At 37.5% G+C, this 24,145-nt stretch overlaps 1 protein-coding gene and 1 pseudogene across 1 annotated transcript in view; both read right to left on the bottom strand.

Moving 5' to 3' along the window:
- Positions 1–10,225, bottom strand: part of Zc3h12b (zinc finger CCCH-type containing 12B) — a 46,584-nt gene extending 36,359 nt beyond the window's left edge. Inside the window, exon 1 of the mRNA XM_028774368.1 lies at positions 9,621–10,225. Coding sequence (XP_028630201.1) covers positions 9,621–10,225 — 605 coding nt within the window. The remainder of the gene's footprint in view (positions 1–9,620) is intronic.
- A 13,208-nt stretch (positions 10,226–23,433) lies between these two features.
- LOC114626847 lies at positions 23,434–23,777 on the bottom strand (annotated as a pseudogene).
- Positions 23,778–24,145: the final 368 nt, after the last annotated feature.

Raw genomic sequence — 24,145 nt, 5'->3', positions numbered from 1 at the left:
CTTTCCCTAAATGTTTATTATCAGTTCTAGTATGTTTTGGTGGAGTCTTAAGGCACTTTTCTATATGTAGTTATGTAGTTTGCAATTAGAGATAATTTCACTTCTTTCTTTCTAAGTTGTCAGTATTGTATCTTCTTGGGTGATCCTTTCCTCCTCCATAGTCCCTTAATAGGTACATAACCTCTGTGGTTATTTGGACTGTAGCATACATATTATAAGCTTAAAGGCTAACACCCACATATATAATAAGATGCAATATTTGTCTTTCTGGGTCTGTGTTACCTCACTCAGAAGGTTTTTTGGCTAGCTATACCCATTTACCTATAAATTTCATAACTTTCACCAATGTAAATGGTTTTATTTCCTCAGTAGAAAGGATGAGATTTTTAAAGTATGTCTTTATGATTCTCTGGATTTGCTCAGTGTCTATTGTAATGTTTCCCACCTTTCACCTCTAATTTTATTTATTTGGATATTCTCTCTCCATCTTTTAATTTGGCTAAGGGTTCATCAATCTTGTTGATTTTCTCAAAGAACCAAATGGCCATCTCATTGATTCTTTGTATTGTTTTTTGTTTGTATTTTATTGATTTCAGCCTGGAGTTTGATTATTTCTTGCCTTTTTATACTTTTGGTTACTGTTTCTTCTTATTGTTCTAGTGCTTTCAAGCGTGTTGCTAAGTTACTAATATGAGTTCTGTCCACTTTTGTTCTGTTTTTATGTAAAATTTAGTACTATGAACTTGCCTCTTTAAACACCCTTCCTTGTGTCACTTAAGATAGAGTATGTTCTCTTCAGGTTCCATATCCCCACTGTTGGGCACCCGTGTTGAGTCCCGGGAGCCTCCCCCATCCCAGGTCTCTTGGACTTTCTAGAGGTTCCTCCTACCCCCACCCCTGGGAGCTGTATATTTCCATTTATTCTCTTGGCCTCCTGGGCTTCTCTCCTGTTTCCCCACATACGTGATCTTCCTCCCATTTTTCCATCTCCCTCTCCTCTCCCACTAAGGTACCTCCCTCTTTCTGCCTCCCATGATTATTTTGTTCCCCCTTCTAAGTGGGATTGAAGCATCCTCATCCTCATCCTCACTTGGGCCTACCTTCTTGTTTAACTTCTTAGGATCTGTGGGGTATATCATGGGTATTCTGTATCTTTTGGCTAATATCCACTTATTAGTTATTACATACCATGCATGTCCTTTGGGGTCTGTGTTACCTCACTCAAGATGACATTTTCTAGTTCCATCCATTTGCCTGCAAAATTTATGATGTCCTTGTTTGTAATAGCTGGATATTATTCCATTGTGTAAATGAACCACATTTTCTGTATTAATTCTTTGGTTGAGGGACATCTGGGTTGCTTCTAGTTTCTGGCTATTATAAATAAGGTTGCTATGAACATAGTGGAGCATGTGTCCTTGCTTTATTGTGGAGCATCTTTTGGGTATATGCCCAGGAACAGTATAGCTGGGTCTTCAGGTAGAACTATTTCCGTTTTTCTGAAGAACTGACAGACTGATTTCCAGAGTGGTTAGACAGAGGGCCCAGTGGAAGGATGGAGACGACAACTCACCTTCAAATTTTTTGACCCAAAATTGTTCCTATCTAAAAGAAATTCAGGGACAAAAATGAAGCAGAGACTGAACAAATGGTCAACAAATGACATGCCCAATTTGGGATCCATCTCATGGGTGGGCATCAATCCCTGATACTATTACTGATGCTATGTTGTACTTTCAGACCAGAGCCTAGCATGGCTGTCCCCTGATAGGCTCTACCAGTAACTGACTGAGACAGAGGCAGATACTTAAAGCCAAGCATTACACTGAGGTCAGGGACCCCTGTGGAAGAGTTAGAAGAAGGACTTGAGGAAATGAAGGGGATAGCAACCCCATAGAAAGACCAACAGCGTCAACTAACCTGGACTCCTGGGAGTTCTCAGAGACTAAGCCACCAATCAAAGAGCATACACTGGCTTGTCTGAGGCTCCTGGCACATATGTAATCGAAAATTGCCTTGTCTGACATCAGTGGGAGAAGATCCTGTAGAGATTTGATATGCCCAGGGAAGAGGGATGCCTGGGGGTGGGGGGGAACCCTCTCAGAGGTGTAGGGGAGAGAGGATGGGGGAAAAAACTCTGTGAGGGGGACAACACTGGGATGTAAATAAATAAAATAATTAGCAATTAAAAAGATGGAGTATGTTGTGCTTTCATTTTCATTCAATTCTAAAAAAAATTTTAATTTCTTTCTTGATTTCTGCCTTGAGCCATTCTTCATTTAGTAGTGAGCTGTTTAGTTTCCATGAGTTTGTATACTTTCTGCTTTTTGGTTGTTGTTACTGATATCCAGCTTTAATCCATAGTGGTCAGATAGGATGCAGGGTATTATTTCAGTTTTCTTTATCCGCTGATACTTGCTTCATATTCTAGCATGTGGTCAATTTTGGTGGAAGTTCCATAAATTACTGAGTAGAAAATATACTCTAGTGTTTGGGTGAAATGTTCTGTCTGCGGCTTATATATGCTTGTGGAAAGAGAGAAATAGTAAATATGCTCAGTGTGAGGGGCTTTCTGAAGATATTTTGAGTTGTTTGCTTTGTGATTTTAAGCATTCCTGCAGAGTGGAATGTTTTGCTTCCCCTTTAACACCTGTGTCTTAATGAGCTTTCCCCCAAGATGAAAAGAAGGTGTCAGTCAATGTACTGCCGTGAAGAGACACCATGATCAGAGCAACTCTTATGAAACAAAACATTTACTGGGACTTGCTTATCGTTTCAGAGGTTTAGTCCATTCTCATCATGGTGGGGAGCATGGTATGGCAGCACACAGTAGACATGATGCTGGAGAATTAGCTAATAGTTCTACACCTAGATCCATGAACAGGTGGAAGAGAGACTCTGGGATTGGCCTGGACTTTTGAAATTTCAAAGCCTCCCTAGGGACACACTTCCAATAAGGCCTAATCTTTTCAAATTCGGCTACTCCAACATGACTAGGCACTCAAAATTTTTTTATGGAGTAGAGTAACGTGAATGTATGGTGTGTATTAAGATATTAGCTATTAAGTTTAGGAACAAAAGGGAAACAAGCAGAGGAAAACTAGCAACAGAATCTGTATGTACTTCCTTCTGTTTTCCCACATTTCCTTTCTTCATTGTATCTGAAATGAGTGTTTTGCCACCATTACCCACTTCACAGGATGGATGATCTTCAATTATCCCTTGCTTACTTTCTGGAGATTGTAGCAACCCATAAATGGATGCATGCATTGCATTCTTCATCCTTGGTTTAATTTTTACAAAAGATTTATTTATTTATGTATATAAGTACACTGTAGCTGTCTTCTTGCACACCAGAAGAGGGCATCAGATCTCATTACAGATGGTTGTGAGCCACCATGTGGTTGCTGGCAATTGAACTCAGGACCTCTGGAAGAGCAGTCAGTGCTCTTAACCACTGAGCCATCTCTCCAGCCCCTAAAGTTTTCTTTTTTAAAGATTTATTTATTTTATGTATATGAGCACACTGTAGCTGTCTTCAGACACACCAGAAGAGGGACATCAGACCCCATTACAGATGGTTGTGAGCCACCCTATGGCTGCTGGGAATTGAACTCAGGACCTCTGGAAGAGCAGTCAGTGCTCTTAACTGCTGAGCCATCTCTCCAGTTCCCCCCCTTTTCCCTTGGTTTAATTTTGATAGGTCATATATACATATATACATTTCAAAAGAAATTCTAAGGTTTTTTAAATATAAAATTTCAAGGTATTTTGTAATGATCCTTTAGTTTTCACAGGTGTTTGCTTTAATCTCCCTCCTTTCTTTCCATTTCCAATTTTGTAAATTTGTTTTTTATTTCTTTTTATTAATTTGACTAAGTGCTTAACCCTATTGTCTATCTTTTCAAAGAACTAATTTTTTTGTTTCATTTTCTTTTTTGAAAATTATGTACATGTATATAATGTTTAAATCAATTTAGTGTCTTTTTACTTGATTAAAATATAATTACTCCCTTATGCCATCTCTCTGGGGGGCCTCTCTCTCCTCCCTCTAATCATTCACATACCCTTCACTCCCTTTCAAATTCATGGCCTTTTAGTCTTTAATTATTTTTATACACATATATGTGAGTATATAAATGCAACCTGCTGAGTCTGTTTAGTGGTGTGTGTGTGTGTGTGTGTGTGTGTGTACACATACACTTGAAGTTGTTGAAGTTGGATAACCATTTAGGGAGCTCGTCTCTGGGGAAAATTAATTCTCCTTCTCTCAACAAATTTTAATTGCCTATAGATTGTCATCTAATGATGGACACACCTACAATTTCCTCCCATCCATATTGACATGATAACTGGTGTTGTCACTGTTCAGGTCTTGTTTAAGTACCCATACTGTTAAGATTTCATGGATATAGTTCCGTAGCCTATATAGAAAACAACAATTTTGCAGCAGATTTCTTGGATCTCTGGCTTTTACCATTTATCTGCCACCCCTTCTATGATGTTTCCTGATCCTTAGGTCTGGAGCTGTACTGTAGATTTATCCAGTGGGTCTGGAGTATCGATAGATGTCTCTTAATTCTATTAAGTATATAGGGAAGTTTTAGTATGAAGTTTGTTATAAAACATGTTATTTACAGATATCAGATAAGTGGATCTTGCCTCTAAACCAATCATTTACTTTGTTCTTTAAACTGGAGAGTTAAAACCATTTGTGTGTGTGTGTCTGTGTGGGGTGGGTCATACACATGCCATAGCATCTATGTGGAGGACAGAGGCCAACTTTCAGAAGCCAATTATCTTTTTACACTACATAGCTCTCTAAGTCTCACCTGTATTGGTCTGTATATCCTTTTCTAGATTTGGAAGTTTTACTCAATAATTTATTTTTTAATTTTTGAAGATGTACTTATTTTATGATTATGATCATTTTTCCTGAATGACATGCATGCCTGATGCTTGCAGAAGTCAGAAAATGGCAGAGGATCATCTGGAACTGGAGTTATGGATGGTTGTAAGCCAATATGTGGGTCCTGGGAACTGAACTCAGGTGTCCAAGAGCATCAAGTACTCTTAACAGCTGAGACAACTCTTCAGCCCCTAATTTCTTAGTTTTGAAAAGATTTACTTTTAAATCTGTGTGTGTGTGTGTGTGTGTTTGTGTGTGTGTGTTTGTGTGTGTGTGTTCCTGTGAAGATCAGAAGATGAGGTCAGATCCCCTGTCCTGAATGTATAGGTGGTTGTGAGTTGACTGTAGGTTCTAGAAACTGAACTCAGGTCACCTGGAAGACCAGTCAGTACCCTTAACTGCTGAGACTTTTCTCCATCCCCTTCTTCTATATTTTATTGAGAATGAATTTCAAGTATGCAATGTGTATTTCAGCTTCTTTTTCTACCCCATGCATCCTTAAGTTTGCTGTCTTATATCCTGAAATTATTGAAAGCAGTAGTTATGCTTGCTTATTTTTCTATTGTTGTCTGAATGTAATAGTTCCTACTATTGCCTTCTGTTTTATCTAGATTATCAGTAATACACTCTTATGTATTTTAATTTGATTTCATTAGTTTTTCATTTCAATTTTTTAGTCCATGTTTCTGACTTCTGAAGCAACACTTGAATTCAGAACTTCCTGTCATCAACTTACTAAATTGACTTCTTTATTCATCTGTGTGACTCATCCTTGGGGCCACTGGTCATTTTTCAAACTGAACCTGGACTTTTTTTGTGTGGAAGTCAACCATTTCATATCTTTGGATTTAACCATTAGGCATTGTGGTCTTTCAACAGCCATGTTTTCTAGCATTTTCCTATTTCTTGTGTTTCTAAGTTGTGACTTGGGCATTTATTGAGGTGACTGTCCCTTTCCTAGCTTTATTTTGGGGATATTTTACTGGTCAACCTTATTTTGAGGTCTCAACCACAACACTGAAAGAGAAGAAAACCACCTGCTGCTCTAGCAACACCACCAAACTAAGTTACAAGAAAAGATACAATTTAAATCTAGTCAAAGTCCGATATATGCCAATAACAGTAGAAAATAAAATAGCAACGGTAACGCAGAATAAGCTGTGAAGTTAAACATTCACTAGGAGAGATGTAATTTTAAAAAAAGAATATAAGGAATGTGGGCATAAAAAAAGAAAAGCAAAGAACACATGTTAAATAAAAGAAAAAATAGTAAAAATGAAGAACGTGAACTTGCATCATCCGGAAAAACACTCAGGACCTTTTTCTGCTGAGCCATCTCTCAATCCCCTTCTGTTACACTTTACTGAGAAATGGACTGAATTCAAATGTAATGACTACATTTTTTGGTGGAGGAAATTTCAAAAGGGTGTGTCATTCAGGCTGTAGCATAGTCACTGTTCATTGTACTTATTCAAGTCTACAGTAAGATCAAGATACAAGGAGAGGGGCTGTATAGATGATAGCTGAAGGGTTGAGAGTACTTGCTGCTCTCGCAGAGATCTGGAGTTCAGTTCCCAGCACTCAAGTTGTGTTGCTTACAACTGTGTATAATTTCAGCTCTAGGTGATCCAATGCCCTCTTCTAGCCTCCATGGGCTCATGTATTCATATGCACATGCACACATATAAACAAACAATTTTTTTTAAAAAGAAGAAAATGTAGAACAGATAGGTATGAAAAATGTAGTTTGTTCAGGAAATGATAGTAGGTTTAAAATTGTGGAGAAAGGAGATGAAGACAAAGCATCTGTAACTGATTAGAGAGAGACATTAAAGAGAAATCTCCTGTTTGTTTTTGTTTTTTGTTTTTTAGGGCAAAGTTACATGTTGTGACAATGTTAAAACATTTGTAAGGAGAGAGCTTAAACTGAAAATTCAGCTGAAGGGTTTCTCTGCTCAAAAATAACTGTCTAGGAAAGTGTTTTACCAGGTTCAGCAACAAAGACACACAAAGGCTAATACTGCAGTGATAGAAGGAGCTAGACTTCACCTTGACATCTCAGCTGAACTTGGAAGCACTGTACCCATGGTGATGCTTTTACAGACATATGAAATGAAAGACTTGGGGGTAATCAAGTCTTGTGCCCACATTCCTGAGAGGTGTTGAGACCAGGCAATCTACTTGTAAGGAGTCCCTAAAAGTCCATTTCATGAAACGGGGAAAGTGAAGTTAAGTTGCAATGAAAACTCCAGGATTTTGGAGGTACTGGTACAATAAGACCTCTACTGAGAAAATTTGAAGGTATCCATGGTGTCATTACAGAGAGCAAACCTGGCGGAGTAGGGATTCCCAAGATTTTTGGAGCCCAGACAATGTCATCATAAGTCCCAAATGTGACACATCAAGGTATAGGATTTGCTGTTTCCACTGCTAGGTTTTGCTTTTGTTTTAATCTGATTTTTCCTTGCTATTATCAGATCCCTCCCCTTTGAAATGGAATTGTTTATTCTGGAGCCTTGTAGGTTGGAAGTATGTAACTTGTTTACTGATTTCATAGATATTCAAGGTTAAGATTCTCTTGAGTTTTAGAAAAAAGATCTTATACTCTAGAATAGTGTTGGGATGGACTAAATGCATCTGAAACTGAATCTTTAGAGTCCTGAGCTAGAATGTTATGGTCCAAAGTTACGTATTTAAGAATAAAATTGAGTGGTAGAGTTGTAAACACTAAATTTGACTGCCAACTTGATGGAAGTTGGAATTTCCATGAGAATATACCTCTGGCTGTGTCTGGGAGGTTGTTCCTAGAAAGGTTTAACTAACAAAGAAAAATCTATCCTGAATGAACTGCAAACCCAGACTAAACAAAAGGAGAAATGTAGCTGAACAGCAGCATTCATCTTTTTGTCTTTCAGACTGTGAATGCAACATGACCAGTTTATGCTTTTGCTTAAATACCTTCCCAAGCATAATGAGATGTACCATCAAACTGTGTGTCAGAATAAGGACTTCTTTTCTTAAGCTCCCTTTGTATAGTATTTTGTCATATAAATGAGAAAAATAACTAGTAAATTCTTCTCCTTTCTGCCTTTCGGTGGGTCCCTTCCTCACAATAGCCTCCCCATTTGCTGTGGTGGGAGATCCCCTCACACACCTTGTATACATATATGTATATATTGAAATTTAAGTTCTGAATATAAGAGAAAATATGTGATACCTTTTCTTTCATTTCAGTTTAGGCCTGTTCCTCCTCCCTCATACTCTTTTTCTACTTCTGTGTCATATATAATATTTATGCTTTTATATCTATACTAGACACAAAAGGAAAAAGTCAGTCTTTCTTCTTCCAGAATCTGAGTTATTTTAGTTAAAATGATAAATCTCTGGCTTACTCAATTTTCCTTCAAACAAAACACCTTTCTGTATATACCACAATTTCCTTATCCATTAATTGGTCTATAAGCATTGAGACTGATTATATATCTTGGTTTGTCTGAATAGTGCACTAAGAAACATGGAAGTATCTCTGTGGTATTCTTGGATCTTTCAGCTATACATTCAGGACTAGTATACTTGGACCACATGCTAGTTCTATTTTTAGTTTAGTTTTTTGGGGTTTTTTTTTTTTTTGGCTCTCATAGTGATGACAGTGTCACCAGGAGTCAGTATATTACTTTCTCATTGTTATTATAACAAATTACTACATGTATAGTAATTACTATTTTATAGTTTAAGAGGTCAATCTAAAATCAAAGTTTTGGCAAGGCTGCTTTCTTTCTTCAGGCTCAAGATGTTTCCCAACACTTTTCAGCTTTTAGATTCTACCTTCACTCCTATGCTCATGGTCCCCTTCATACACTCTCATTTCTTAATTCTGTAACATGTCTTGCTATTCTGATCCTGTTGCCTTCCTCTAGCATCGACTCTTGGCTAATCTTAATCATACAAGCTGGCCTTGAACTCAGAAATCCACCTGTCTCTGCCTCCCAAGTGCTGGGATTAAAGGCATGCGCCACCACCGCCCAGTTAAACTTCTTAAGTTAAAGAAACATACAAGGTTTATCTTACTATTTAACAGACTTACAGGCTTCAGAGATTAGTACATGGATATCTTAGTGGGGTAAATATTTATCCTACCATGGATAATCATTGAGTTTAGAAAAACCACAGAGTTGTAGGTGGTTAAGGCTATGAAGATAAGGAGAGTGTAATTTCTAGCTTGGGAAATGATATGAATACAGGTAGTGGATATAGAAACCAACATAATTTACAAGAAGAACATTAAAGAGACTAAGATAAATGAGGCAATTAAGTGGGAGGACAAAAGTCCAGATCACACTTTTGCCTTGAAGGCAGAAAGATCCCAGTGTTGTGTATTAGTGATTGGGAGTTACAGAAAGTTTCTAAGTGAGACTTCAACTGGCAATGTGTAAGCAGTGGTTTTGAAGATAATCAGTCTAGTAAGGACAGGACATTGGATTAAATATTTTGTTTCTGTTGAAGCATCACTAATAGCTAATGTTTCATCAAAAAACTTGAAGATAAATTGGTAACAATTCCAAAGGAGAATGAAAAGGCAAGGGAAGGATAATTCTACACTCTGTTGATCTATAGGGATGCAAGACACAAACAACAAAGAACTTCTTATGGTACTTTGTCATGGAAGACAATTTCTGTTTTAGAAGGAAAGGAAAAAATACATGAGGCTTACCTCATTGCCACATTACTTCCATCAATAACAATTGGTCTTAAATTATCAGTATTGTCTATTTCATCTTCAAGAGACAATTCAGGGCTTCCAATCTCTCTGGAGCTAGCTCCTCGGGGCAATAACAGACTTAAGTTGACTTGTGCTTCTGAATCACCTTTGTTTCCAATTCTGACAAGCTCTGCTAAAACATCATTAATAAGTGATTCTGGGCCTAGTTTATTAAGCACTGATTGAATTTGTTCTTCTGCATAGCCTAACTTGAGAGCAAAATCCATCTTGGCTTGGTATTCTTTCTCCAAGTCTAGCTTCCCATCCTGTAAAATGCTACTCTGGGAGAAGCTTGGCCGGTCCAGGCAGGGTGACCGACAGAGCGGGCGATGTGGCTTGGAGGGCATCTCTTTCTTCTTCAACTGAATATCTGCAGATTGGTAGCTGTTGTGGCCACTCATAAAGCTCATCTGTTCAGGGTCACTCTCAGAGTTCACCCATTCTTCAGGATCAGCATTGCCTCGGTCTGTGCTGTCCTCCTGCTTTGGTTGTTGCTTCTCTTCCTTGGAAGCACTCTTCTCCATTTTTGGTGTCTCCACTGCAGCTGTGGCCGTCATCCCGTTCACTGGGTGCTCTGAGATCTAATCAGCTATTTTTCTTTTTAACCTGCTTGGAATCCATGTACAGTGGCATTCCTCTAGAGTAGAATGCTGGGGGAGCAATGGTGCAAGAGTTTGTGTGTTTGGTTTTGTATGTTCAGATGTTAGCAGTCTCTACAAAGAAACACATATGGCATAATCATATATAGTAACATTTGGGGAAAAACACAGAATACATAGTTTTTCCCTCAGAAATTACAGATCCTCTCAAATTTGACTTTTCTGTTTACAATGGTATGAAGAGTCATTAATTCCAATAGTTCTAGATGAAATTTCAGTAGTGGTAATAAAACCATAACCCCTGAAACCATAGCTAAAGTTATTATTACAAATTTGAGAGACATTGCACTCCATCAGTGTGTGTGTGTGTGCGTGTGTGTGTGTATTAACAAGACTCTTTTTCTTCCTTTGTCCTGGGAAAGTATTTCTAGATACACACCAGATCTGTCTTGTTAAGCTTGCAGTCTACTCCTGAAAAGCATATCTTCATCATTACTATTTACAAAATATTAAGAATCTCATCTTCTAGGGAAATTGAATAGATATTAAAATTGCTTTTACACAACTAAGGTGTCATGTAAAAGAAACATTTACAAAGGCATGCTCTAGATGTGTGCAAACTCATTCCTTAATATATCTGCCATCTCTTTACTCATTGTAATTGGTAAATAAAAGAAGCAAACCAGCTATGCATAGTGATACATACCTCAAGTCCCATGAATTCAGGAGGCCAAGACAGGAGGTTCCCTTGAGCCTTGGGAGAGATATCTCTCCCTATAGGCAACAGAGGGAGACCCTGTAAAATAGAAAAGAAAATATCAACTCAACATGTTTGATAAACATTAAAATATTAATTACAGAAGATGATTAGATGCAATTTTATTTCTAACGTCTCATATACACACTCCACCTGTCCTGGCAGTTTTAAGTTCTATTTTTTTTTTGTCTTTTGTGATTTGAGTTTTTCTCATGTGTGAAGTGAAGATGTTCATTGATATCTCACAGAATAATTGTAATGATTACATGAAAAGGATGAGGATGCTTAGAAAAGTCAATAGAATGCAGTAAATTCTCAACATACATAAAGGAAGCAGCAGATTCCTCAGTGTACAACGTTTTTCTTTGGGTCAGTGTCTCACACTGTAGCCCAGGTTGGCTCGAACTCATAGAAATCCTCTGGCTCAGCTTCCTGAGTAGCAAAATTATAAATGTAAGTTATTGCATCTGTTTCAGAGCTGTTTTCTTTTTTACATGTTTGTTTTATTTTTGAAAAATTTCTCCCCATGTAGCTTGGCTAGCTTTGAACTTGTTATGTAGACCAGGATGGACTTGAACTCACAGAAATTCACAAGCCTCTATCTGTCCAGTTCTGGAATCAAAGGCATGTACAGCCATACTCACCTATTTGTTGGTTTATTTTAATATTTTTATTGTCTGAGATTATGATTACATTATTTTCTCTGACCCTTTTCTTCTCCCACTTAGCCCAATGTGCTCTTTCAAATTCATGGCCACTTTTTCTTTAAGTGTTCTTACATATTATTTTAAAGGAAAGTGGAGCAAGGCTATAAGGGCTGTGAGCATGGGAATTTTTTTCAGGCATCATCTGTGTTCACTAATACAAAACAAGGTTATCCATGTAACCAATATACTAGAGACTTCCAAATCATATCAATTCTATTTATACAGGCAAGAAGAAAAGCTACACATAGTTTTAACAGTGTCACAGCTGTTTTTTGTTTTTTTGTTTTTTTAACTTTGGGATTCATATCTGGAAACATTCATACAAAAATGACATTTCTGAACTGGTATTAAGGAAGTATGTAATGACTTCTCCAGTGACTTCACTAGTACTTTTGGCTTTAAATTTTTCTTTTTGCTGGGCATTGTGGCTCATGCTTATTACAGAAATATTTCCATGTGTTCAAGACAAGCCTGGTCTACACTGTAGGACTCTGTCTCAAAAACTTTCCCTTAGTTAATTACCCAATACAGAGATACCAATATTAACTTTGCTTTTCCCATTTATTGGGTTCTTAAAACTTTTAAGTTGATTTAATTTGTAATTCTTGCATTTATTGATTTATGTTTCGTTCTAGTCAGAATAATATCTAGTGTACAAAGGTACTGATTTTATTGTCTAGCTCTTATTCAAAACCCCCAAATCACTTAAAAAACCATTTGTGGGACTTTCTGTTTATTTTGGGCACACACTAAGTAAGTATAAAAGGCTATTTTGTTTCTCTTAGATAATATACTATAAATTTACTTTGCTGATCCTCTTCTAGTGGGACTTACATTGACATCCTGGGAAAATGTCCACCATGTTCATAAAGACACAAAACACAATTAAACTCACAGAAAATATTACCTAGACCAGCAACTCTTATTGAAATCATTAGTCAGTGCAAATTTTCTCACTTACAGTAGGAGAAAAAGACCTCAGTAGAAATAAACTTGGACCAACCTTTAAAATTATTAAAGAATTTTAAGAAAACTGTTATTTGTCCTATATCTTGTATTGGTATATGCCACATATATTTTTGTTTCAGAATGGAACCTGAAACAAATTTCTATACCTACATTCATTGTTAAATTAATTTTTAGCTAACATATAATTTAGTAGTTCACAATTATTCCTTATGTTTGATTTTACCTTATGTGTATTTCATATATCTATATATAATTGTGCACCCGCCACACACAGTCATATACTGTGTGTACTTTGCTCATATTCATCTGTCCTTTATTCTGCCTTTTTCTCTAACTCCGTACCTCTAGTCCCTTCTTCCCTCAAATATTCTTCTCTCTTCCTCTCTCCCCCATCTCATATATATATGATTTTTTGAGACAGGATGTCATGTAGCCCAGGCTGGTATAAATAACTTGGAGTATAGCTGATGATGACCTTGTACTTCTGATTCTTCCTTTGATTAATGCTTAATATTAATGCTGTAATAACCACTGATACGTAAGCTACATCTAAAGTGTGTGCTTTCTAGTCACTTCTTAAAATCTATTTTTTGAGTTCTTTGGCTAAAGACCCATTTTTGATTGCTCTTTCTAAGCCTGAGGCTCAACATATTGTCTAACACAGTTCTTATGAATGAAGAGATACTATACTCCTGCTGTCTTGTCCTAAGAAGTTTGCAAACACATACAAGTTTTCCTGAGACAACTCTCAGTCTCTGCCTATAATTCTGGTATAATTATTAGTTAAATCCTTTCATTCTCTAGAGTCTCAGCATCCATGTTTGTTTACCAGTACCCATGTGGTTGCTCACAGCCATCTGTAACTCCCGTTCCAAGGATTTTGATGCCTTCTTCTAGCCTCCAAGGGTACCAGGCCCCATTCAGTAAATAAATAAATATGAAGGCAAATACTCAGGCATGTAAAATAGAAAAAAAATAAGTATTTGAAAAAAGTAACATAACTGTCTTAGCCAATGTTTTCTTGTTTTGAAAAAACACCATGACCAAGGCAACTCTTACAAAAGAAAACAATTGGGGCTTGCTTACAGTTTCAGAAGTTTAGTCCATCATCACAGTGGGAATCATGGTGGCACACAGGCAGTCATTGTGCCAAAGATGTAGCTAAGAGTTCTATATCTGGATCTCAAAGCAGCAGAAAGAGAAAGCCTCTGGGCCTGGCTTGGGCTTCTAAAACTCCAAAGCCCATCCCTAGTGACACATTTTCTCCAACAAGGCCATACCCACCCTAACAAGGCCATATAACCTAACCTGCTAGTACATGAGCCTATGGAGGCCATTCTTATTCAAACCACCACATTAAACTCCTGCCCCCCATAGGCTTGTAGCTGTATCATAATGCAAAATGCAGCTAGTCAAAGTTTAAAAGTCCCCATAGTCTATCATAGGCTTCCATCAGATAGCATGACCCAGATTAAATCTGGATTAAATATCTGGATTAAAGATATGTCTTCCTACCTCAAAGATTCAGATTGGAAGTAGATAAAAATCTCTCACAGGTATGCCCTCCAATTTTGGGTTTTAGTTAATTCCAGATGTAGTTAAGTTGACAATCAAGAATAGCTATTAGAGCAACAGATTCTGTTGTTTTTAAATGGGGACTTGATATAGATAGCAAAATGTGTATCTGAATATAAATTGTGCCTAAGTTGCTAATTATTTAAAAGCCTATGGACTTATAAGGTATACTTTAAGAAAATAGTAACAACTTCTGGACAATAAAAAGTATTTAAAATTATAAACACATGAAGATCAATATGATAGAATGATTTGGTCAACATCACATGCTTAATATTACTAGTGAGGAAAGATAAATGAAAACATTGAGGATGGCTTTGAAGTGATTGTAAATGGGTGAACTTAGATGATGTTTTAGCTACCACTGGTAGGAGGAATTAAAAAGAGTTGTTATATTTCATTGCTATTGAGTTGAAGAAAATCACAAATCATCAAAGTTTGGCATAGTTTTGAAAATCAAATTAGTTGGATGAAATTGTGGAACTGGATTAGTTAGCTTTAGAAATTCAGAGGTTTGCCACCAGATACCTATAACTCGGTTAAGATCATCCTGAGTGAGGTAACTCAGACCCAAAAGGACATGCATGGTATGTACTCACAAGTGGATAATAGCCTAAAAGGTACAGAATACCCAAGATACAATCCACAGAACTCAAGAAGGTTAATATGCCAAAGGGCCCAAGTGAGGATGCCTCAATATCACTCAGGAGGGAGAAGAAAGCAATCATGGAAGGCAGAGGGAGGGAGGTAGGGATGGATGGATGGATGGGATAGAGGAGGGGGAGGGAAAGGGGAAAGGGGAACACGATCAGGTATTGGGGAGGGGGAACAGAAGTGAAGTCCTGAGGGCCAGAAGAAAGAATGGAAACAGGCAACCTTGGGAGGTAGGAGGTAGGGGATCCTCTAGAATGTACCAGAGACCTGGGAGGTGAGAGACTCTCATCACTCAAAGGGAGGGACCTTAGATGAAATGCTCTACAGTGAGGAGAGGGAACTTGTAGAGGCCACCTCCAGTAGAAAGACAGGGGATCATTTGGAGGGATGGGGTTGCCATCCCACAGTCAAAAACTCTGACCTAGAATTGTATCTGTCTAAAAGAATTGCAGGGACAAAAATGGAGAAGAGACTGAGGGAAAGGAGGTCCAGTGACCGGCCCAAATTGGGACCCATCTCAAGGGGAGGCTCCAAGGCCTGACACTATTACTAATTCTATGGTGGGTTTACAGACAGGAGCCTAGCATGGCTGTCCTCTGAGAGGCCCAACAAGCAGCTGACTGAGACAGACACAGATACTTACACCCAAACAATGGATAGAAGCTGGGGACCCCTGTGGCAAAATTAGGGAAAGGCTGGAAGAAGCTAACGAGAAGGGAGACCCCATAGGAAGACAAGCAGTCTCAACTAACCTGGACCTCCCCACCCCGAGATCTCTCAGACACTGAGCCACCAACCAGGCAGCTGATCCAAGGCCCCTGACATATCTATAGCAGAGCACTGCCTGTTCTGGCCTCAGTGAGAGAAGAAGTACCTAACCCTCCAGAGACTTGAGGTTCCAGGGAGTTGGGAGGTTTGGTGAATTGGGGGTGGGTGGGGTGGGAACATCTTCTTTGAGGTTGGGGTTTGGGAAGGAAGAATGGGATGAGGATCAGTCAGAGGGGGATAATGATCCAACTGTAAAAAATGATTAATTAATAGTACTAATAATAATGTAAACATAATATAATTAAAGCTAGGTGATTTAGCATGTATTCCTGGCACTCAGGAGGCTGACCTTCGAATCAATGGGAAATATACTGCTTCAACACAGCAAAAAATAAATACAAGTGAATAAATAATCATTTGCAACTGAATCTAAAGCAGCAGAGAAACATATGCTGGCAAGAAATCCAAATATCGTCTCATAGAAATTTCACCAAGCCAAAAGGGCAGTTCTACTTTCTTCTCCTAACTAGAATCCTTTTATTTTGTAACAAAATTCATCCAGTTTCCAGTTTCACAGAGCAGTTTTCCAGGGCCAGCTTTACTTTAATCCATTTCAAAATGTGGTACACAATACCTACCAGAAATAGAACCATCTTGCCATGTTTATTAAACTAAAATAGTTAAATGCTAAAATAATGTCCAATAGCCATATAGGGTAAAGCTATCCAGAAACAACCAAATAGCAATCTTGATTATCTTCAAGTGGCTAAACCACTTGATGACTGTTTTGTAAGAATGCATGTTAATTTCAAAATATACCCTCATCCAAAAAACAATTTGAACAGAATTACTCTCTATGGATGAACATAGATTATTAAAATCTAAGAAATCTAAGTGGTAGAGATGAGTTACCGCCCTATAAGTTATTGATCAGGAAGGGACAAAAGACCTTCATAATACCACGTTATTGCCCTTGCTCTTGGTTGCCCAAAACAAATAAATGTTAAGACCTTATTGATAAAAACAAAACATATTTTGGTAGCAGAACATAGAGAAACCAATTTGGAACTAGAACATACCATGTTAAATGAGGTTCAGAGAGACAAAAATAACATGATTTGTCTCATAGGCAGATGCTAGCTTCTAAATTTTATAAGTGTTTATTTATATGACAGTCTGTGTGGAGCCCGGGAAAGGGAGTAAAAGGGGCTTTAACTGAAAACACTGAATGCATGTTACAGGTGATGTTTCTGTTAAAGCAAGTTGTTTGGATTTTTGCATAAACAATAGTACCACCCGGCCATGCATACTTCATTGCATTATATAGAATGTACAAGTAAGTTGCTATATTAGAGCTGAAAAACACCATACAAGGTAATGAAGAAATCTGCTGTATAGATAGGAAAGGCAAAGCATCCTTAGTTCCTGAGCTAAATGCATCTATTAGAAAGATGAAAACACTCAATGCATGTTACAGGTGATTTTTCTGTTAAGACATGTTGTTTGGATTTTCATATAAACTACTGTACCACTCGAAAAAAAAGGGGGGGGCTTTAAGTGAGGGGAATAGTAGTATATATGTGATATGAAAGTGGAAGGGGAAACACTGGTGGTACCGTTTCAGTGAGGCCTAGTGACATGGAGAGATGGAGGAACAGAGGGTATTCAGAGGATTCACCCAAACTAAAGATGTATGAAATCATAAGCAATCCTGTTACTCAGGAAGGTAATTAAAAATAAAAATTAAAAATGGCAAAACTAACAGTGTGTGCTCTAAATATATAAATTATTTGGAGTAAATGTGGATATATTAAATGAATGAAATAAAGGAAGGGTATAGAAAAAAGATAAACTACATACAGGACAGTTTAAATAATGGAAGGGAAAGAAAGTAGTGGAAATGACTGTTAGGGAAGGGAAGGAAAAATAACAAGATATTATAGAAATTACAAAATAAAATAAGAGTCTCTCTTGGTCTTTTGTTTTTCTGTTCTCATTTGTTGTGTTTGTGTGCTGTAATTTTTCTAATGTAGGGTGAATGACTGATGCTCCTGCCATACTTAGTTTTTTTCTGTGAATTCTCCCAACCTTATCCTGCTGTCTGTGGTCCCAGCTACAGAAAAATGGAGGAAGGAAGATCATTTGAGCCTAGGATTGGGTGACCAGTTTGAAAAGCATCGTAAGACCTTCCACAAATAAATAAATTAATAAAGAAAAACTAAAATTACAAATGGGAATGGGAAAAACATAAGGCTTTTAAAAATAAACAATAAATTACAATTGAAGTACTACTAAAATTATAATAGGAATAGATGAAATGGACTAACAAAAATAAAAAAGGAATGAGAAGAAAAACGTTTGCCTTAATAAAAAACTCAGAAACAAAGTTAAAGATATAAAGAGCAATAAAATATAAAGACATTCAAGTTTTAATAATATGATACAGTAAAAATTGGAGTGTAAGTATGGCAAAAAGAAACAACAAGGAAGCACAAAAGGCAAATTAAGATGTGTGTTGTAGTGTTTGGAGGAGGTCACTGAGAGATGGGCACTGACACATGCTTCATGTGGTAGGTTGGGATTGTTGGGCTTCTGAACTCTTTCATATTACTGATGCTGGGGCTGAAGATTCTCTCTCTCTCTCTCTCTCTCTCTCTCTCTCTCTCTCTCTCTCCCTCTCCCTCTGTCTCTCCATCTCCGTCTCCCGTCTCTCCGTCTCTCCGTCTCCGTCTCATCAGAGCTAACAATGTTTTTGTAGCTTCCAGTCTATGCATAAATGCCTAACATTGGATGCATCAGGCCTGGTAGCATATGCCTGTAATTTCAGCACTCTTCCAAGGTGGAGGAAAGAGGATCAGTAGTTCAAGGTCAACTTTGGATGTACAGTGAGTTCAAGGCCAGCCTGGATATCTCAAAAAGTAAAAATAAAAATCAGGATTCTCTGCTAAACATACTTGACATTGAAGTCTATGGGCTGAGTGGGTTCTCCATTCTCTAGAGGCTCCTCAGATGGTATCCCCAGAGGTGGCTAATATTCTAACCAGGGTTGGGGTTGGGTTGTAAGAAGCAATAGCAGCACTGAGATCAGTACAGGCAAATTACCTGTTCTTGTATTTTCAAAACCTGGTAAATATCAATCAACCTGCTGTGAGGATGAAGCTATGGGTTTCAAGAGTCTGTTGTAGTTGTAGAGTTTTAAGACTACAGTAGTAAATACAACATAGGTGCCTCCAGAGGTTGATCTACCTGCTGTTTAGGGATATTAAAGTCCAGAGTTATGGGGACTGTTCTAAGCCACAGAAGTAAAGGTACTTTTTCCTATGCACTTCAGTGCTTAGGCTGTTAATTTTGATGGCTGCTCTTTTAGGTTTGTCTTGCTCTCCACAACTATCTCTCAGGTATATCCTAGGGGCAGTGGCTAGCTAAACTTGGACTTCACTTCCTGACTTATGATTATCCTTTGAGCCCTGGAGTAGTTCAGTTTTAAACAAACTATCATTATAGTGCCCATACACTGCCCGAATGCTAAGTTATAGAAAATGACATAGTGGAATTTCACTTTACTACTAACCCATCTGCTGGCAGAATCACTGTCTCATCAGAACTTGCAACTGAATTTGAGGCTTTTGATAGTTGCAGGTTGTGTTTTGGGTAGGAGTGCAAGTGTTTTCACTAGGATTCCATCTTAATTTTGTTTCCTGTTGCTATGATAAAATCCTCAGAGAAAAGCAACTTAAAAGAGAAAAAAGTTTGTTTTAGCTTATAGTTTATGTTACAATCCATTATGGTAGGGAAGCCACAGTGGCAGGAGCTTTAAAGGAGTTGAGTTGCATTATGTCCACAGTCAGAAGTGAGGAGTGAATGCATGCATGCAAGTGCTTAGTTTATATGGTCCAGGGTCTCCTGCCTAGGGAATGGTGCTCTCCCATAGTGGGTATGTCTTCCCACATCAACTAGTATAAGCAAGAAAATCTTGCATAAATATGCTTAGAAAACAATAGCCCAGGTAATTATAGATTTTGGCAAGCTGACAATTAACACTAACCATCACAAACCCACAAGCCTATCTTCTGAATGAAACTTCTGCTTCTCTTCTGGGGACTCACAGAGCTGGAGCTGTTGTTTGCTTCCCTTATTTATTTTTTTTTTATTAAATCTTTCTTTTTCACCTTAATTTTTGGTCATCTTGTTACCTGTCTGAATTTTCAGACTCTTCCTTTATATCTCTCTTTGGAATTGAATCTAATTTTTCTTATGCTGATTCTTCTCCTTCACTGGATCACACAAAGTTTTTAATCTGCAACTGTATTCATGGGTTTCTAAATTTCTTCTTGTTTTTTTTTTTAATGAAGACACCTATCAATTTGTGGTCCATCCAACTATAGGATGATCCTATGTATTGAGGTACAGCTCAGCATCCAGGCCTGAGAAAGGTAGTGAAGGGTGTTGCTGGCTGGTGATAGGGGCCAAAAGCTGATAGCTTCTGGCAATTTAACTCTTTCTTGTTATTCTGGGACCAAAAGCAGCTGGCTTCTGTCAATTAACTACTGCTGCTTGCAGCAGGGGAAAATAATTTGTTGATTGGGTTGATTATAAGTTTGTTATAAGTTTAAAGCAATATTTTTTATGCCATAAGTAAGCATAGTTTTTTCAAGAGACAAATCATCTGCCTAAGACAAATCATCTGCCTTGTCTCTTATTAATTTGAAGTCTTTGTATAAATAAACTAGGACACAATCAGACTGCAGTGAGAATCAGCGTGAGAAACCTGGCTCTCTTTTAGCCAGTTCAGTTCCTTTCCAATTCTAGTACAATGCCTTAACTTGATGAATCTGTAAAAGTTTTGTTATATAACTTCTTCCCCATACTTTCCTGAACAACAACAAAAAAACCTGTATTGTTATGAAGCCTTCTTCCTGATGCATCCAATCTTGTGTACAGATCTTCTGCATCATGAATAAATATTGTGGATGGCTCCATCCCTCCCTGAGGAGCCATGGCTACCATGAGAGTATGAATCATTTTCTTGCTGCAGTAACCAGTGGTTAGTTGACCACACTACAAAAAATAGCCCTTAACCCATGTTCCTGCAAGCAACCCTAATTAAGCACAGGCCTGCAAATAAGAAGGAAACATTTGGAAGAAGTAAGGATTCAGAAAAAGAAAGAAAGGAGAAAGGAAGGAAGGAAGGAAGGAAAAAAGGAAGAACAGGTAAAAAGAAAGTGTTCAGTGAAAATGAGAGGGAAATAAGTGAGAATAACAGAATATTGGTATTGTCCATCCATCCATCCATCCATCCATCCATCCAGCCAGCCAGCCAGCCAGCCAGCCTGCCAGCCAGCCAGCCAGCCATCCCCTCTCAACAAGAGAAATATCATGCTTGGTACTGGAAACCTTGATAACTACTCAATTCTGGTAAAATCATGGTTATTAGAGGAGAATCTACAACCACTAATTTACTAAACAAGCTAATTCCTAACAACAATTTATAAACATTTGTTCTCATACCCAGAGATCGGTGTAGTCTTTCTTCCTTCATCAAAGATACTTCTCTTTGCAACAGATGGAGACCACTATAGAAAACCACAACCAATCAAAATGCAGTTAAAACACTCCTTCACCTAAGGCTCAGGGAACATTCTTGAAGAGTGGGAAGAAAGATTGTAAGAGCTAGAGGATCCAGGACTTTGCTGTAAGATTGTGTGCATCAGAAGCTATACTCATAAAGTCCCACCAACTACTCTTTTTTTTAGCAACAGGTAAGTCTTGGCCTTGCTAAGAACAATAAATATAAAATAAGTGAACAACTAGTACAAAGACCATCACATGATAATTATCCACTTAATGTTAATTTTATACCATTTTATTCACATTTTTAGTATGGAAATTTACTGTCTACAAAGCACTTTCATATTTGTTACTTAAAGTGATGCTCACAATAACTATATGAGGTAAAGAGTATACTTTTATTACTTATAATATTTATTTTCAGAGACAGTAAGTCAATTGCCCAAATTTACATTCTGTAATAAAAGCCAAACTGTAATTTCAACTTAAGATTTTCTGACTTCATATGAAGGGTTTTTACACTATTACAAGTGCCTATGACTTGGGTATGCTTAATGTATTTAAAAAACTAAATATGTGGTTTAAATGAATATGCCACGAGGAAATTTTTCTAAATCTTAAGGTTGCATATAACAGAAATAGACTTATATGGTAAATGTACCTTGAAAATATCTAAATACTTCTAAATTACAATATCAAAGAGACTTCAATTCTTTGAGCAGTTGTTTAAATTTGTACATGATTTTAGAATCAGAATGAATTTGCATTGCTGTTTTTAGCTAAATAAATATTTCAAAATGGAAGGCTTCGTTTCTATAGCTACAAAAGATACACCTACTCTGAAAAATAAGATTTCTACTTTTGTAATATATGAAAAATGTAGAAGGAAAAAGGAAAAACTGACATAATTAACAGCTGCCTTTCTTTCTTGTGTTCTTTCTCCTTCCTGTCCTCTCAGTTTCTTTCCTTCATATTTTTATCTCCTTACTTCTTCGTTTATTATGTACTGAGGACCAAACCGAGGGTCTCAAGCATGCTAGAAAAGTATGCTATCACTGCAATATGCCCTAGCTGAAACATGTTTTTTTTTTCCTACATTGCTGAAAATGGTTGTTTCTTTGTCTTATGCTGTTTTTTTTCTTTCATATTTATACATTAGGACCCATGATGCATTTTCTGGATATACCATGTGGAAATTTTTTTTGAAAAAATGAAAATGGAGTAGCAACTCTATTCATAAGAAAATCATGAAATTGTACAGTCATGATTTTATCTTGGATATTTTGTTCCCTTTAATCACTGTGATAGAAGCTGGAAAATAAGCCCACATTGGTTACAGCCACCTGGGTTTTGATGATTCCCAAAACATACTTTGGACAAAAGAAAGCTTCTTCAACAATTGGCTCTGGGAAAACCCAAAAGTTCACCCACAGAAGTTTAAAGGTTTTTTCTCATCTTTAATCCTATTTTAAAATTCAGTTCAGAATTATCAAGAACCTTAATGTAAGGTCTGAAAGTGCTAAAAGTATACTTAGAGAAAATGCTTCAAAGGGTCAGCCTAGGAAATGACTTTCTTAAGGAATTCTAATAGATAAATAAATAAATAAATAAATAAATGACAAATTTTGTTTCTGCAAAACAAATGAATTGATTAATCAAGTGAGGAGGCCACCTATATAATGGGAAGAATTATATTTTAACTATCAATGCCAGTGAAGTAGCTACAATATATAAAGAGCTCAAAAAAGATGAAATACTCTAATCCCCAAACAACTTAATCAATAAATGGTCTAACGAAGCAGACAGGCAGTTTTTTTTTATTACATGGCCTTTATTTCTTCCAGATCAAAGATTTTGGGTATAATCATATAAAGATGAACAATCAAGTTTTGCAACCTAAAAATATTTACTTCTTAAAACTATATTAATGCTTTAGTAAACTATACAAAAACGATAAGGAGACAAACATGTACATTTATAGAACTGCATATCAGTCAGGTCAGATCCTGCAGAGGGAACTCCCAGCATGACCTCATTCATCTGTGAGGACACAGGGCAATCCTTGTTTGGACATACACCGTCTTCTCCTGCATGAGCCGCTCTTCACCTCCTGAAGACTTCCTTCTACGCGTGTGTATGTCTAGTCGTCTGCTTCTCAGAGCAGGCATTTACCTTCCTCATCCACCAGCCATCGGAGGAGGGCTGGGGCCACGAAGGTGACTGATCCGACCCATTCTTCGTGGAGGTTTCCTGGTGGCCCTCTTCCATCGTCGTATTCCAGAGGGGCTCCCGTAGCCTCGTCTTTTCTTCACATCTTGCTGAAGCGGAGTTTTGAAAAAAAAAAAACAAACAAACACGAAATCTGCTATTCCCCAGAAGAAATCTGTTATGAAAGACGATCTCCATGGGGACTGATTCCGGCTGTCCAACACTTGACCATTCGAGATGTAAATCATCTTCCCTCCGATTGTCCGCTTCCTAGCGACAGAGAAGACCCGACGCCCAGTTGTTGCTGTACCTAGCCTCCCGCCCCGCCCTTTACGTCACAGGCCACTAATAGACCTAAGCGACAGGCAATTCTTAAAGTATGGATGGATAAGTGGCTAATAAATATAAAAATGTTCAGCATCCTTAGCCATCAGTGAAATATAAATTAAAATAAAAAGGAGATTCCATTTTACCACAGTCAAAACGGCTATGATTGAGACAAGTGCAGAGGATGTAGGGAAGAGAGAGTCTTTATGTACTGCTAACGGACATGTAAATTAGTATAGCTACTATGTAAATCACCATTGAGGTTATTGGAAAATCCAAAAATAACATTACCACATGATTGCCCAGTATCACTCATCTGTATGTATCTGCTGAACTATAATTCAA

Source organism: Grammomys surdaster, unplaced genomic scaffold, assembly GCF_004785775.1.
Source record: "Grammomys surdaster isolate TR1022 unplaced genomic scaffold, NIH_TR_1.0 240, whole genome shotgun sequence".
Taxonomy (NCBI): domain Eukaryota; kingdom Metazoa; phylum Chordata; class Mammalia; order Rodentia; family Muridae; genus Grammomys; species Grammomys surdaster.
The sequence above is the reverse complement of the archived record's forward strand: the minus strand, read 5'-3'. Positions and strand labels throughout refer to the sequence as shown.